The sequence below is a fragment of the Ictidomys tridecemlineatus genome, chromosome 6 (genome assembly GCF_052094955.1).
Source record: "Ictidomys tridecemlineatus isolate mIctTri1 chromosome 6, mIctTri1.hap1, whole genome shotgun sequence".
NCBI classification, from domain to species: domain Eukaryota; kingdom Metazoa; phylum Chordata; class Mammalia; order Rodentia; family Sciuridae; genus Ictidomys; species Ictidomys tridecemlineatus.
Genome location: NC_135482.1, coordinates 5,772,224 through 5,789,639, shown reverse-complemented (window position 1 = coordinate 5,789,639; position 17,416 = coordinate 5,772,224). Strand labels below are relative to the sequence as shown.

Genomic DNA, 17,416 nt, shown 5'->3' with positions numbered 1-17,416 from the left:
CCTTGAACATGTGATCCTCCTACCTTAGCCTCCCAAACAGCTGGCATTACAGGTACACATCACCATAGCCAACTAAAATGATCTGTATTTTTATGGTTTGCTTTAAATGAAACCTCCCAACATTTTGTCCCTTGGAGAGCATAGTTAATTTGAAGCACTTCTGAAACAGTTGAGACTGAAACTGATGTTTTAAAAAGCAAAATATACTTTCAGTGTTTGCCTCCTAGAGTACTGTCATTTGAACCATCTGGTCACTGAAAGCTAGGGATGAGGGTTAGAAAGAGACCAATTGATCATGTTTGTTCCAATTATAACATTCCATATTTTATTTGGGGATCAAATCTGACAAGCAATAGACTAAATAATGTCTTTTTAAAGAAATGGATTCCTGATTGGGCATCTTAAGAGGCAGGCTAGCTTTTCACCATGCTTTCAAAGAAGAAACTGAGGCTTAGGGTGGCTGCGTCATTGTTGGGCATCTTTTACGACCTAAAAACTAAATGTGACTAAAGATACAAATGCTAGGGATTTGTTGGGACACTATTTAGCTTGATTACTTGTCACCAATTATTGCTAGAGAATGCTCAAGTTCACACACACACACACACACACACACACACACACAAACAAAATGCACCAAGAAATGTTAACAATATTAAATGTTGAAATAAAACACTTGCAGATGGTCACATACCTCCCTCAAACATCAAAATAAACAAACCCACCAAATACCAGAAAAAAATTGACCAGTAGGTCATCAACTTGGGCATGATGATTAATGAATTACTGAGTGCTCAAATTTGACTTTTTAAAAAATTCTGTACTTTAGGTTCTTAAATTCTTATATCTTTTTATGATCTCACATTTTAAAATGTTTTTGGATCTAAACTTACTAAAGGAGGTAAATATATTTCAAACTTGATGTTTCAGAGTGATGTTGATAATGGAAAGAGCAAAGAGAGGGAGAAAAAAGTGCATGAGGGGGCCCAAGAGGAAAAGGCAAGCTCCCATGTGACTGAATTAGAAGGCTCCCATTTCAAACGTATATATTACATATTCCTCATTAAATAATTTTTTGTGTGGTGCTGGGGATCAAACCAGGGCCCCACACATACTAAACTGGCATTCTACCATTGTACATTTCTTACTTTCCTAGTATTTCTTGTATACTACAATGCAAGGATAAAATCCAGTGTATGGCTAAGGGAGAGGCTACTATGAGGTGTCTAAGACGACTAGGAGGAATCCTGCCTGATAAAATTCTTCTTAACTACAACTGAAATTCATTTATATATGTCAACTAACAAAAATAAAGTAGTCTAAAAATGAGGGGGGCAAACTTGCAAGACTTTTGAAAAAGGAGAGAAGAGGCATTCAAGTTCTGGAAGTTGGAAACAGGGTAGATGAGAAAAAGTGATGTGGTGGCCTGAAAGGGAGCAAACAATAATATGCAATGAAGTCATCACTAGAATGCTGGCTTCCGTATGGCACAGACTAGGGAAGCTCAGGTCCTCAGTAAAGGGGTGAGGTGGGGCTGGAAAAGGAGCATTTTCTCAGTTTTTAAGAGGAATTAGCTTCTTACCTCGATCTGACTTAACAGAGAGGAAGGGGGCACACTGAAGACAAGGGGGGTGCCAATATCTGCACACTGAAGGCCAAAATCACCCCCATCCACACTCACCCACCCCTCCACCTGGCTCTTTTAAAGAAATGAATTCCTGATTGGGTATCTTAAGAGGCAGACTGGCTTTTCACCACGCTTTCAAGAAGAAACTGAGGCTTAGGGTGGCTGCGTCATTATGGGGCATCTTTTACTTCCTACAGGCAGCCAGCTGGTGCCTCTGTGAAGAATATTTCAAGATTCCTCTCAGGGAAAACTGACCTCAGAGAGAAGACCGACAGATACTGACTAAGCTACCTTCTACAAGGAGGACCATAGGCCAACAAGCCTTGCACATACTGAAACCCAGAACTTCAGACGATTTCTTTTTAGTATCTCTTTCTCTTCTAAAACTACAAATACATGGCCAAGGGTAACAGGCATGTGAAGAACCTTCAACAAGAGGAAATAGAAAACAAAAATATTCAGAGAAAAGTCTTTAAAAAGCAACCTGCAATGTGCTCAAAAAGTTAGTACCACCATAAAACAAGCTGATAATGTTTTCAAAATCAGTACGTTCAGAGTAAAAAGGCTCTTTAAAGTATCAGAAACAAAACTAAGTACATGAATCGAAGAAAGCATGGAGAAATTAAAACAAGACAACAAAGAAATGGAATACAACACAGAGAAGCAGCCCAAAGGAGCAATCCAGGAAGGACAGGCAATTCCTTATCAACAGGAATTATGGAAAGAGAACAGAGAAACCAGAGGAAGGAAATCATGAAAGAAGAAATAACAAAGGACATATTTTCCTGAACTGAAATATGTGACTGACTGTACAGGTGGAACAGTCTCACAGAGCCAGCATAATGAATGAAAGGAGACCTACTCCTATTTGAGATCTGAGAACCTGAAGGAAGAAAGGAGATCTTCCAACCTTCCAGAAGAGAACAATGTGAAGGGTCCTGTCTTCTCAACTGCAACACTGGAAGCCAGAGGGCAAGTCACAAGCAATGAATTCAAGAGGAAAATCACTTCAAATCGAGAATTTCATACCCAGTCAATTCTCAATTAAGCATGAGGGTGGAATAAAGAAATGTCCAGAAAGACAAGATGGCCACATACACCGCAGAACCTCTCAGGAAACTACTAAAGGATGATGTACTCCCTTTAAGGGAAGGCCCATTTTTAAGGAAGAGGCAGACATGGCACAGGAGACAGGAAACAAAGCAGAATATAGAAATGAAGGCGATGAGCCACCCCAGGATAAGGATTAGAAAACGGGACTAAAGAATAAATACCCTGACTGGAAAATGTGGATTAGAAAGATGTGGTTCAAGAAAATACAAAGCAAATGAAAGCAGGAATTAAATCTAGAGAAATAAAACATTTCAGAAGAAATATATCCAGGGCTGGGAATGTGGCTCAAGCGGTAGCGCGCTTGCCTGGCATGCGTGCAGCCCAAGTTCGATCTCAGTACCATATACAAAGATGTTGTGTCCGCCGAAAACTAAAAAAAATATAAATATTAAAAAATTCTCTCTCATTCTCTCTCTAAAAAAAAAGAAATATAGTATACTTTGTAATACAAACATCAAAAATGAAAATTTAAATGAAAAAAAAAATCAATCAAGAACATAGACAGCAGTAAAAGTTATTATTGAAAAACAAGAAACTAGCAGAGGCAGCACCTTCTGAAACCTGCACTGTTGAAACTGGATGTCTACTGGAAGCAGGAGTCAGGGCTGAAGGTAGAGCAGGGTCACTTTCACAGCCAATGGCATGACTTTATGGACATGTGTTACTGATGAAAATAAAAGTTAAAACAAAACTTCCAAACTACTCACTCCACTGTCTGCCCATCATTTGGGGCTTAGGAGTTTGTGATACGTAAGATTAAAGACTAAGATTGAAGAAATGGAACCAGAGTGAAGTCATAAAAGCCCAAGCTGGTAAGGAATTTCTCCTACTCACCATCTCTCTGGCTATTTCCAGCGCTTCCTGCAGGCCGTAGAGCCTGCCACAGACCAGGTAGATTCCATTGGCCCAGAGAATACAACCCTCATGGACCCAAAATTCGTTGCTGTCAAGAGGTAGTTCAGGGATTTGTAACTCCAGCTCGGGGCCACCTTCTGAAGTGGTGGGCACAGAGGGCTTTGTGTCCAAAACAGTCTTTTCACTGCTGCCCTCAGTGGCTGCTTTTTTACAAGGGAGCCCCCTGGACAGGGACCGAGGGCCTCCACCACAGTCTTCTGAGCGGTGGCGCCGCTTGAACCTGGGGTGTGCAGCCAGGCTCCTCTGCTCCTTCTGCTGCTGCTGCTCCTCCTCCTCCTCAGTGTCTGTTTTGGAGCCATTGGAAGCACTTTTGTGCCGTACCTTGACTTTGCTCTGCATTTCTGTGGCCCTCTTGGGAGGTGGATTCTTCGGGAGAGTGGCTGCATAATCTTGGGGATAAAAGGGTCCAAAGAGGTCACCCATGTTCCGGTAACTGGCCCACTTGCCACACAGACAGCAAACCAGGTGCCCCATAACAGAAGACTCTGTCACCACAGGCCCCTGCAGCATAAAGGACGAAGCTGGGAGCACCTTGCTTTCAGTGCTGCTGGGGGGAGGGGTTAGGGACCTCTGACTTTTCCGACCCCTCACCAATTTGGTCTGTTCTTCTTCTTCAGCATTGATGATTGTACAAACGGCTCCAAGTTCACACTTATTTACTACATGAATATAAGGGAAAAAAGACTTGTTCTTAGCATCTGTTTTATCCAGTGGCTGAGTGGCATATTTGAGCTTGATCTCAGGTTCTTGGGGCTCTACGATGGGAACTGCTTGTTTGGTTTTCCGCTTCCTTGGCTGGGCTCCAGGCTTCCTTCTCTCCCTCCTTTGCCTCTGCTTTTTTGGCTTTGGCTCTCCATCTGCAGAACCTTCTGGTATCTGAGGGGGTTGGGGTGGTGGAGGTGGTGGCTGCTGCTGTTTCTTTTGCTTATTCACACTACCTATGGGTCTCCCCTTCTTCTTTCCTGATGGGAAATATCCCTTTGGGGGGAAACTCTCTTGTTTGGGTGAAATTGTCACCGTCTCATTCTCTTTCTCTTCTGCCTTGGGGTTTGCCTCTGGGGCCAATATGCCCACTGGAGCTACATTCTTTGAGTCAGGAAAGAGTAAAGGTGCTGCTCCGCCCAGGGAACCATCTGGTCTCCCTTGGTTACTGCCAGGCTTCTGTGAGGTTGCCGCTGTCATGGCACCAGGGGGTTCCTTTCCAGCGGGAACTGTTTCTGGATGTGTTTCTGCCTTTACTTTGTCGTCCCCACTGCCATGCCACTCTTCTGAAGACCTCGGAAGAGGCTTTTCAACATTTAACTCCTGGTTGGTTGGACCAACTAGGTCGGACACTACCTCACCTTTTCTCTTCTCCATCTCAGCTTCTTGAGCAGCCACAGTACCACCCTCTGAAGGACCACTCTTCAGAGACAATATGTCATCCAGCGTGACCGTGTCTCCTCCTGCCTCTGCACTGTTTGCAGATGCACTCCGCCTAATATTTGGGGACGTGATCTTCTGAACTATAGCTTCCAATTTCAGTCCCCGTCCTTTCCGTGGGGGCAGTATTTTGGTCTTAGCAGGGCTTGTAAGGGTAACAGCAGGACAGTTTCTATTATCTGGGCTTGGGAGGTCCTTGGAGGAATCTCTCTTAGGGATAGACTTGATGTCCTGACTGTGAGAAAGGTGGGCGTAGGAATTGAAGGCTTTATCGGTGCCTTCTTTTGATGGGTGAAGGAGGCGCCCTTTATCATCAGCACTAGTGTTCTTTAGATCTTGTGACTGTCTCTTACTGGGGATGGGAGAGATAAAAGAACGCACACGCCTCCGCATGATTAAGGGGTTTTGAGACGAATGATCCTCCTGACCCGGGAGCCTCAGCATTACATTACTAGGTTTGGATGACTGTGTAGATTCAGCTAGTCCGTGTCCATCAGTCTCATGTGGTGGCCCGTACCTTTTTTGATTAGACATTCCTGGAGGACCACTGCTCTTAGCAGGAGAAGTTTGCCGAGAAAGATCCCAACAAGATTCTTGTTGCAATTTCTGGGAGCCATGCTTCAATTCCATGCCTTTGTTAGGCAGGCCGTCACTAGACATGAGGCAGCGTCCCGCTTCCTGACCACTGGGGTCATGGTAAGTCCCTACAGGTGGCCCATACATCATACCGTCTTTGTCATTTTTCAGAGGACTCCGTACTCGGTCAAGAAACTGCTGTTGCCGTGGGCTCTTCCTTGGCCCCTCTTGCCTGTGCTGAGCCGCAGCAATTACTCCCTGAGCAGAACTGCTGCTCCAGTCTTTGTATTCCTCTTGCTGCTGTTGGTACATCTGTCTCTTATAATGGAGCTGGGAATTCAAACCTGCGTTAGGGTCCCCATAAGCATGAGCCCGAGTGTTTGTGTGATAAGCAGAGGCCAGGCTTTCTGAGTTGGGAGAAAAGGGAGCATGCAAACTCCTGTTGGCCCTCTCTGAAAAGGTCATGTGTGGGTTCATGTGATGAGGGTCTCCCCCTGGGCCTCTGCTTCTTCCAGGAGACATTTTCAATTTTTCTGCAAAATCATGATACTGAGAAGGGGACCGACCCCTCATAGCCTCCCGACTACCAACTCTGCCAGGGACCCGCCGCATTGGTGTGGGCCTGCTGTCTTGTGGGCCATAGTCTGAAAGGGAATCATGGGCCGCTGCTCCAGGGCTGGCATTGCCGCGGTAAGACTCATGCTTGATGCTAGCGGGATGGCAGTGGTCTCCAGATTTCTTGTTGTTGAAACTAGCTTGGGATTTGGATTGTTCAAAGTCTTCCTCTTTTATCTGCCCACTCTGGGATTTTAGCTTTGTTTCCATGGATACCAATCCACCTGGAAGAATGACTGACTGACTTAAACTTGGGTTGAGACGTTCATTCCTCCCAATTCTGGTGTCAGCACCCATGTGTCCCAGTGAGTGAGCACCCGGATCCCTGACAATCTGTCTTAGTGGAGAAATATCACAGATCACTGACCTCCTTTCAGAGAGGGAGCCCCCGGGCTCATGGGCTGATGATGGAGGTTCTATTTCAAACTTTCTGGGAATTGGATAGTCAGCCAAATTGATCTGTTTCATTTCAGGAGCAGTGCTGCTTGATTTCCTCTCCCAAGGGCCCCAGTGGGGGTTTTCTAACAGGGATCCAATGCTTTTGTTCAGAAGGCCCCTGCTAGCTAATTCATTGGTCTGACTGACTAAGACGTTGGGCCTCGTGGTTCCTTCTAGGCCACCAGCCATCCCCTGATGCTCCTGAGCACTCCTGGAATACCTCCTGTCCGGGTGGTGGTGGTAACCCTGAAGCACTTCCTGCAGGAGGCTTGGGAACTTCTCATTTCTACCCTTTCGTTCCCCATGGCCAGTGAAATCCCCCTTTTCTTGCCCTGTAGCATACTGGGGAAAGCCACTGACATTTCGCGGCACCGCTGAGCCAAAGCTGTCTTTGTAACTATAGCGCAGGCTTCCAGGAGACTTGCTAGGCTCAGTTCTGCCTGTGAAACTGGGACCCACTGCAGAGTGGCCACTCTGGCCATTTCCCTCTCCATTGTGGTTGGAGCTATTATCACCATTCTTGTTTCCTTTGTTCCCTCCTCCTGGAGGCTCTGGCTGTGGAAGTGATGTGTGACTGCCTTCCTTTGCCCCACTGTTGCTAGGTGGCCTCTGAGTGGCTGCAGGTTCGTCCTCTTGGGAGCCTTTATCTTGTCCACCAGGCTTTTCTACCCGACCTGTCATGGCTTCCCTGGAGACAATTACTCCAACTGTCTTCTCATTGACTTTTGGGTTCCCCTCAGATGACAGTGATGTGTCCTTGGCTCCTGGTGAGGTGGCCTCTTCTCTAGCTGCAGGACTGGCACTGAGTCTGGGGGGTTCATTCTGAGCACTTTGTGCTGGTGAAGAGCCAGCTTTCTCTGAGGCTCCACCCTTGTAGGTGGTATCGGAACTGGTGCTCTGGCCACTCAGCTGCCTCACTCTCTCACCTTGATCCTCGGAGCTGCTAGAGCAGCCTCCATCCAATGACTCCGCCATAGGGGACTTCAGCTGTTCCTCGGGCTGCGAGGAGCCTTCTGAGTTTGTGCAGCTATCTGCTTTCTTAGATGATGAGGAGGGCCTCTTGGAGGTCTTCTTCTGAGGTGTCAGGGCATCAGAAAGTAACATGTGTTGGACAGTATTAGGAAGATTAGCCACCTGAGTACTCAGGGCACTCAAACTACTCAACCCGGGATCCGTCAGCCGCTTTTCTGGCACCCCTTCTATCCCAAACCCTTTGAAGCCTGAAGCATGAGAATTAGGACTGGGCATCATAGACGGGGTTGGACTGAGCTGAGGCATTAACTGTAAAATTCGGTTTCTGGAACCCATGGGCACGTTGCCTTGCCCACACTGGAGATTCTCCCCACTCTGCATGAGCGGAGAAGGGGTGGAGCTACAGCTCGGAGACTGGACAACAGAGGCAGCTGGAGAAGGGTTGGAGATGGGGCTGAAGTTCTGGTGGAACTGCATAGGGGACCTCACGGGAACCTCAGGCTGGTTGTACTGCCCCACCTGGCTTTGTAGGGGCAGTTTGGTGGCAGCATTGGTGTACTGCATCACATGCTGAGGTGGATGCTGTGGTTGTTGTTGCTGTTGCTGTTGCTGTTGCTGCTGCTGCTGCTGCTGTTGCTGCTGCTGTGGTTGTTGCTGCTGCTGCTGCGGTGGTGGCTGTGGTTGCTGCTGTCCCTGCTGGGCCCCTTGTGGAATCTTTGCCTGTTCAAAATTTTTCATAGATTGAGGCTGATAGTTATAGTTTGATTGTGTTCCATAAGCCTGTGCATTAGAACCTACGTTGTGCCCTTCATACTGAGATCCAGCATTCACACTGTAGCTGCCATCATAGCTCTGCCCAGACTGGCTGAAACGCTGTGGTGAAGGGAAGGAGGAGGAGGAGGAGGAGGAAGCAGAAGACTGGTAATGTTGCCCAAACTGACCTACTCTTAACTGGTATCCAGCAGCAGAGGATGGTAGAGTTGAGGGCCGCTGCATTGGCTGTAGGTGGGATGAGCTGGAGGCTGGTTGGCCAGTGGCCTGTGGCAGCGGTTGATGGGATTGGTAAAGCTGTTGTCTCAGCTGCTGTACCTGCTGCTGCTGCTGCTGCTGCTGCTGGCTGGAAGCCTGCTGTTGGTACTGAGCACTCCCAGGAGAAAAAGGCCCTGTGTAATCCTGCTGATAATGAGACACACTACCAAGGGCAGAGTGCTGTGCTTGAAATTGGCCCACATGACCTTCACTCCCATACTGATTGCCAAAGCTGCTCCCCTGGGGGGGTCCATAGCTCTGCACTGGCCCAGAAGGCCTTCGCTGAGGAGGCTGTGGGGTTCCTGTCGCCACAGGATCTTTGTTGCCTGCCATGTAGTAAAAATCTCCAGCCTCTTTCCTGAAGCCCTGGTAGCCTTGATGGCCAGAGGTCTCACTAGCCATTGCTGCAGCAGCTGCTGTTCCTCGTCGTCCCCCACCACTGCTGCCTCCACTGCCACCACTGCCACCACCGACACCCCCAAAATTCTGGAACATCTGGGCCTGACGAGGGCTGAACTCTTCTATCCGGGATGAGCCGTGTACCTCCTGTGGGTAGCTCTGTTGGTTTCCGTGGTAACTGCTTTGCTCCCGGAAGGACTGCATACTGTTCAGCAGCACAGCAGCAGGCCAACAGCCCTCCTGGAAATGAAAAGAAAGCAAGCCATGAGACCATGGATCTCCTCAACACCAGCAAAACCCACCTGAGACAACGTGGATGCCCAAACAGAGCTGGATAGTTTGAATTGCATCTCCTTTTTTCTTATCCTATCCATTTCTGATAATGCACACAAGCAGGGGAATGGTCTAAAGAATGAAACAGGAGTTTGTGGTAGAATGAAAAAACACTGTATATACAAAGTCAATGTAGTTTTTAAAGAATTTCATTATTAGACAAATGAGCACTCAAAAGTCTACTGAATTAAACAGGGGGCTATGTTATTATTGTCAATGAAAAATAATGTTTAAATGAGTCTCCCAGAGGTGGGGGGAGGGCCCTACTGTGGTGGGGGAGGGGTGAGAAAAAACACTTTCATTTCTTCGCTTTACTGTATTAGACTGACCATGTGGGTCTCAAATAACGATAGACAGTCACTCCATAGTCTACTTATCCCCATCCCTGAGAACTGGTCTGAGAAGTAAGACAGTTCTTCATATCCAAATGCACATTACTGGAGATTCACTGTAACTACCAACTGCCTGTGATATCCCCAGGACACTCAATCCTCATCACTGTATGGATTCCCTACCAACTTCTTCTTGACACATAATTTTGTCCAAAGTACCCCTTCTCAACCACCACCTCAGCTCCCAGGTACAAAGGGCTGGCTTAAGCCAGACAGGAGCAGTGACTATTCTTTCAGACTCCTAGAAGTGTGCAAGAAGTTACAGCACATTTTAATTCCCACCTGGCTTTTCATTTGCCAATCTAGTAATCATAAACTTGTAGCTAGCCACTTCTATGAAAGAAAGAACTGGAATATTCACTTAGCAGGATGGCAAACAACGAGAAGAAAATATAGCTAGGATACATGCACTTCCCAGTTATCTGATTGGGCCACCATGTAGCATTACTTTTGCTAATGCATCATCCTTTTACACAATCAAGAACTGATTTTATTTTTCCTTTTGCCTGAGCTTACCTCCTTCTAGGTCAGAGATGAATAAGACAAGGTCAAACTGCTCCAAAAAAATTGTTTAAAAAGCACCTATGAAACATCCTAACAGATAGCTTTCTTACAATGATTCATGAAGCTAGTTTTTTAGTCCTTCTTAGGAGGACCTGAATGGAGTTGCCCACAGAAGAGGCAGTGATACTTTTTAAAGGTAAGTCAGATTCACCAACTCTTTGATCCTGGACTGGGCCACCCACACTTCTGCATGGCAACTCTGGTCTGCCTGCCATGCTCTTTCCCCAAGCCACATGGCTTGTCTCTCTCATCTCCTTCAGGTCTCTAGGCAAGTGTCACCTGACTGCTACTGCTTTCCCTGGCCAACCTATTAAAAACAGCTACCACTACACCCTCACCCTGGCTCTTAACCCAACCCCACCCCTGTACTTATTCCCATCAAATGCATATATGCAACTTGTTTGCTGTCTGATTAGCATGTAAACTCCTAAAGAGCAAAGACTGTTTGATCCTTGTTACAATCTTCATGCCATTAACAATAAGTAGCATGTGGCAGGCATTCTGCAAGAATGATTAAATAGTATTAAGAACTAGGCCTTGGAGAACTAGACTAGAAGTCACATTCAGAGATGGTGCTGTGGGGGTGAGAAAATTGCAGGAAGAGAAAACAGAACATGCTCAACCTAAATGCAGAGCTGGAGGATACTGAAGACTTGCCTGTCAAGTCCTATAGATCCAGTTCTAAGGGAAAACCCAATTTAGCTTGGATACATGTGAGAAGTGTGGCAAAAGACTTCAGAAAGTAAACATGGATCATAATGAAAGATGATCAGTGACTCCAACCTCTGAAAGCCTGACACACTTCTTCCTGAAATAGCTTACATCTAAAGTACTAAGTCTGATAATATAGTCACATGACACAAAGCCATCTTTAAACATTGACATATCCCCCCCCCAAAAAAAAAATCTAAAGAAAACTGTTTCTCATACTCATCAAGGCCTCTGGGATGGACTGCTGTTTCTCTGTTCCAACAAATCTGCTAGACAGGTATTCTATTGGTATAGCTACAGCTACTTCAGCGTTCATTATAATGTCTGATACTGTTCCAACTCTAACGTGACCTAAAAATTTCACAACACTAATATCCTGATTTTACAGAAGAGAAAACTAAGGCATAGAGCTCACAAAGCTCCAAAAACAGCAGGGCTGACAGCCAGTTCTTAATGCTACCCTACCCAGAGGGTCTTCCACATAGAAAGTAACAGATACCACTGTCCTGTCAGGGTCAGCCTGTGCATGCATTCTCCCACAGACCTCCAGGCCTGCCCCATCTGGTTCTCCACCTCCTCTGTCACTTCTAGGGCTGTCATAAACAAGTTCACCCACATGCATATTTCTCCTCCTTGCAGGATTCTTCTACTCTAGTTCTTAGCACGAGGATTCTTCTCTAGGTGATAAAAGAATGCTGAACGGGGGCTAAAACTTAACAAAAACACTAAATCTGGGCAGTTGAAGGAAAGAAATGTTGCCTTGAGAGATAATCTCTAAATACAAGTTAAACAATTCTTCTGCAAATAAAATCAGATTTCTGAAGTTTTGAATGCATAAACAAAGGTGCCATTTGCTCAGTATCTTTTTAAACAGTGTGAGAAACAGAAAGTGTGATGATCCATTTTCAGAATACAGTATTTAGCCTTAATTGGGATATAAGATCTAATCATGGCCATTTTGAATTTTCCAACCTGCATCCAATCGGAGCCACATTAACTATACCTTTCCCTTTACCCTCTCCAGTTTAAAATTAGCCTATCACACAGATCTTAACTCTGAGCTGCTCCTATCAGACCAAGGAGACAGTGCTATGTTAGGGATAAAAACAAGTAAACTGCCCACCCAAGTGTGCCTGCTTAGACTGTTTGGAGCATACACCTTGGCAGAAGGAAAGTCTGCCTTGCTGAGCTACTTCTGAGCTGTTCTGAGTGTTTGATTCCTTGTTAGCCCAGTTATCTCTAACAATAGGAACCAACACAAGTTAAAGGCCACTTTAGATTAAACATCAGCCTCAGGCTATCTGGTTACTGAGAATTCTTTCTCCAGATGGGGAAAACAGATGTGGGGATAATTTCTCCTTGGATCTATTCTAGGCCCTTCTCCCTATTGTTAGTTTGTTGACTAAAGGAAAAATAAATTGATAGCAAATACTTCCTGAAGGGTTCCAGTGACACTAAATATTCTTTTTATTCATTCATTCATTTTTTAGTTGTAGTTGGACACAATACCTTTATTTTATTTATGTGATGCTGAGGAGTGAACCCAGGGCCTCGCACATGCTAGGCAAGTGCTCTACCGCTTAGCTACAACCCCAGCCCTGACACTAAATATTCTTAACATACATGAAGTATGAGTACCAAAAGGTGGTTGCAAGTTAGTTAGTTTATTTATTTGCAATTCCAAGTATAGCAATTAGGGAAACCAAATATACCAGCAATAGGAAAGGTAAACTTGGGAGTATTTGTAACTTTACCATTAGCATAAGAGATCAATACTATCCCACCCTTAGGGGGAAAAAAAAAGCATCAATGTAATTTTACATTTTTTTAAATTTATTTTACATTTATTTCTTGTTGAGGATTGAACCCAGCACCTCGTGCATGATAGGCAAGCACTCTACCACTGAGCCACAACCCCAGCCCCAAGTGTAATCAGTTTTAAAGACGTATGATTAATAATGATAAATGCCTGAATTCCCTTGTTTGACTGAATATAAATATGTGGTAAAGAAAATTTGCAACCTCAAAGGAAGTCAATCATCTTATAGGGAATTTTCACACATACTTAAAAAAGCGGTTTACCAGTGTTCTTCCTCTACTATCCCTATCCTAATTTTCTGACATCTTCTGAACTTTCTGCACAGACTGTGAAGATGTACTGATGTCTAAAACATGCCTGTACATTCCCACCACCCCAGCTGTGGCCATAATCTCCATCCTGGTGGAAGGCCAACAATCTTGCCATCTTATAGAAAACCAACATTAACCTCTATATATTCTGCCTTCAAAGGGTCATTACCATCCCACTCCCCAAAATCATCCATACTGTCTTCAAGAGAGTTCCTCTAAGTACCCATGTTCTCTTTGTCCTCCTTTGTTGGGAATTTAACCATTGACATCCTGTTGATTCCCCTTCCTTTCTTTGAGAAATGCTCCCATTCTCAAGTTATCAACAACCTATATGCTTCTGCTTATGGCCTCTGTGCAGAGGACATTCTCTGTCTGCCCCCAAGGCTCAATCCTCACTCACCTCCCTCCTAATTTTATGCCCTGTGGGGGGGCACCCTAGGGGTTACCAACAAGCTCTGCCACCTGCTGGCTTCTCACCCAGTTTGGAGACAGTGAGACAGAAGTGTTTATTTTCTGGGCTCCTACCCTGGAGTTACCTGTACAGGTGACAATTTCCAATTGCCACAACTCTGTCAACTATCTGGCAACACTTCTTCCTTTTGCCTTTAGCCTAAGAAGTGGTAACAACTCCTGTGAACACCAGGCCAGAAGACTCAGCTCTTCCCTATTCTTTCCCCCAAATCCTGCTCAGCCGGTCCCTTTATTATAAAAATCTGCACCATCAACTCAGCATCACAATTACCCCCTTCCATGTTCTCCTATGCACATCAGAAGTTAGGCTCTCTTTCCTTCATGGCTCTGGGTTAGACTTTGAAAAGAGAAGCATGAGATTTGGAAGATGAAAAGGAGTGGTGGATATACCCTAGAGGCAGCAACAGCAGACCTGAACTGTCATAGCGGCTGCCCCAGGAGCTCATGAGAACACCCACTGTGGCCCTTAAGTCAGATCAGCAGGACAAGCTTATCTGAACTCCCCAACCCCAGTTCTTCCAAGGCTGGGTCAACCCTTAATTTCTGCATTAAAACCCTTCATACCTGGAATGGGAAGCTTCTCTTTTCCTGAATGAACTCTCAATGATACAATTAAATGCTCCTCAAGTTACCAGTGTGAATGTGCCATCTGTTTTCCACTGAGACCCTGATTGATAAAGATCCTCATTCCTAGGATTTCAGAGCACACTATTTTATGTCTTGAGGAGTAAGAGACTTCTATTTCATGCAACATGGCATACAACAGGGACTAGAAATCCTCCTTCAACAAAATATCTAGAAATGTCAAACAAAAGCACACAGCCATGCTGGAAAAAAAAAAAAAAAAAAAAACGCCCAAGGCTCAAAACTGGAAGGGATACTAAAAACAATAGCTAGCAGGAGGTAGACTCTGAACCAGAGATAGAGTGGGTGTCATTGGCCACATTGGTCTGCAGGACTCATTAATCATACAGAAAGGGGTCCACGCCCCATGTTTTTTATTGGTGCATTACAGTTGTCATACTTATGAGAATTGTGTACATGTACAAATATGTAACAACAATACACAATATAACAATATAATTTGGCCAGTATCTCTCCAGAAAGGGTTTTAATGTCCACAGAGAGACAGAAAGTAAGGGGAAGAAACCTCTTTAGTTGGAAATGGGGAGACTAATCAGTCACTTCTACAGGAAATGACTCTGGACAGTACTACTTGTAGCAGGAATAATTTTCTATAAAAATGGCAAGGTTTATTTATTCTTAGGCAGTCACCAGTTCATTTTTAGTGACAAAGATAATGCTGTTCTTTCCTCAACCACCTCAGCTTTCTATCCTAAAGGAAAACCACAATCCTCCAGAGCCAGAAGCTCTTGTACAATAAGTCCAAGCTCATCTCTTACCTTGACTCTTCACACTGAAGATACTGCCTAGTCACAACACCCCTTTCCCATATCTGTCCTCTTCCTCTCTACTCCTGTCATGGCAATTTTCACCCTTCTGGTCTAGAATGCCTTCCAAAGTTCTCTGTCCCAGCACAAGGCAGCCAGAAGAGAAAAGAAGAGCTGCACTGCCTCTGCACAGGCCTTGTCATCCTCTGTCCTCTTCCTGCTTCTTCTGCTCACCACCCTCTCCAGCAAGCCTTTCTGGCTCCTCTGTGCCCCTCTCACCTTGGGACCTTCTCTGAATCATCCCTAGGCCCATAAATTCCTTCCAGGTCACGTGACTCTCAAAATCCTAACAGATGCTGCAATGTGATCTCAATAATCTTCCTTAAAGCAAAGAATTGCTGCCTTTACCTCACTTAGTGAAAACAAACTTAGTAAAGTGCCTTTACCTTTAACTAGTACCTAAGGCATGTGCTACTTATATAATAATTACTACTTACTAAGCAACTTGTACATGTCAGGCTATCTGATTTTACATTTTTAAAACTATTTCTTAGTTGTAGATGGACACGATATTATTTTATTTTTATGTGGTGCTGAGAATCATACCCAACGCCTCACACATGCTAGGCAAGCGCTCTGCCACTGAGCCACAATCCCAGGCCCCTGATTTTACATATCAGTTAATTGATTAGAGAGTGGAGGTAAAAACCCAGGATACATTATGTCATTTTCCAAAAGTTACTCTTTTAGGATAAGTTGGAACTGATACTCTTTTACTCAAATTATTTTGATTCTAAGCCCATGATCCTTTCTTTCACTGCACCACAAACTGGGCAAGGAACACTCAAATCTATGCTTTTGAAAACTGTGACAAACACCTGGGTCAGAATGTAATAACTGGCCATCATGTTTCTGCATGCCTAGCACACCATACACTCTACCACATGCTTTACATAAATTTTAATGTACTTAACCCTCACCTGGACCTAAGATGTGCTAGCACTCCCTTTGTAATCTGAGGCTCAAAGAAGTTAATAAAATGAAACATCCATAGTAAATAGAGAGGTGGGATATGAACTGCCTACCCCAGAATCCCAGACTGACAGAAGCCTTCCTTGAACCAGCAGCAGGACGGTACTACTACTCTCACAGACTGGGAATAGATTCTAGAAAAATTCTAGAAAGGAATCTTGAAATTTGCTGAAACTGAGTTTACCTGCTTGTACCAAATATATCTGTATCATTTGTTTCATGTGCATGTATACTGAGAGTATCAGAAACAAATCTGCCCAGTGACTTGATTTGATATTTCATATTCTAAGTCCAGTCTGCACATGGGCAGAGCCTACCTTTTCCTCAGTGACTGATAGCTATCTCAGTACAACTGGCCTTCAGAATAAAAAGATGTGCTAATGGTGCTAGCTGCTTCCTAGTTTGGAAGTCCAGAAAGGAGCCTGAAAGCAGGTGAAGAATGAACTCATTCAGAACTCACAAACCTGTTCTTTTCTAGGGGGCAAGAAATCTACCAGAAGCTGGCAGATATAAGAAGCTTACTCTTTGGGTGTTAAAAAAAAAAAAAAACATAGAATCAACCACATAAGAAGTTAAAAAAAAAAAAAGTACACCTTCTACCATGATTAAATACATGCAGGTGAAAAAAGGGAAAGCACAAATTTACAGTTATTAAATTTATAAAACTGGGCTGGGGTTGTGGCTCAGTGGCAGAGCTCTTGCCTCACATGTGTGAAGCACTGGGTTCAATTCTCAGCACCACAAGTAAATAAATGAATAAAATAAAGGCCCATCAACAACTAAAACATGTTTTTTTAAAAATCTGTAAAACTATTCAAGATTTTATCCTACTGGTGAGGTAAGGATGAAGGTGATTTAAAAAAAAAAAGCAGGCTTGGGACTGTAGCTCAGTAGCAGAGCACTTGCTTATTAGCATATGTGAGGCACTGAGTTTGATCCTCAGTATCACATACAAATAAATAAATAAGTTCATCCACAACTAAAAAAAATAACAAAAGAAACAAAGATCATTACAACTCGTTGTAGAAACAAATTGATAATAAAATCTCAAAACAACTCAAGAAAACCCAAATACCAGATAACTCCAGTGTTATCTGTAAGGAGGAAAAAAAAAAAAAAACTGGCAACAATCTCTATCACTTGATTAAGCAAACTATGGTATATCCTCTCTCAAAGAAATGAAGCATAATTATTACAAGATGATTGGGGCTACAGTTGTGACTCAGTGGTAGAACGCTTGTGCAGCATGTGTGAGGCATTGAGTTCAATCTTCAGCACCATATAAA

The 17,416-nt window shown here is 44.3% G+C and overlaps 1 protein-coding gene across 11 annotated transcripts in view; it reads right to left on the bottom strand.

Annotated features, from left to right (window-relative positions):
- The window catches only part of Tcf20 (transcription factor 20), a 174,504-nt gene that overhangs the window by 42,480 nt on the left and 114,608 nt on the right, over window positions 1-17,416 (bottom strand). For all 11 annotated transcript variants that reach the window (XR_013440201.1, XR_013440202.1, XM_078052631.1 and 8 more), the window contains one exon: window positions 3,575-9,346. Coding sequence is in view for 9 of the 11 variants with exons in the window: in XM_078052631.1 (XP_077908757.1) it covers window positions 3,575-9,310 (5,736 nt within the window). In the remaining 2 variants the exon portion in view is untranslated. The remainder of the gene's footprint in view (window positions 1-3,574; window positions 9,347-17,416) is intronic.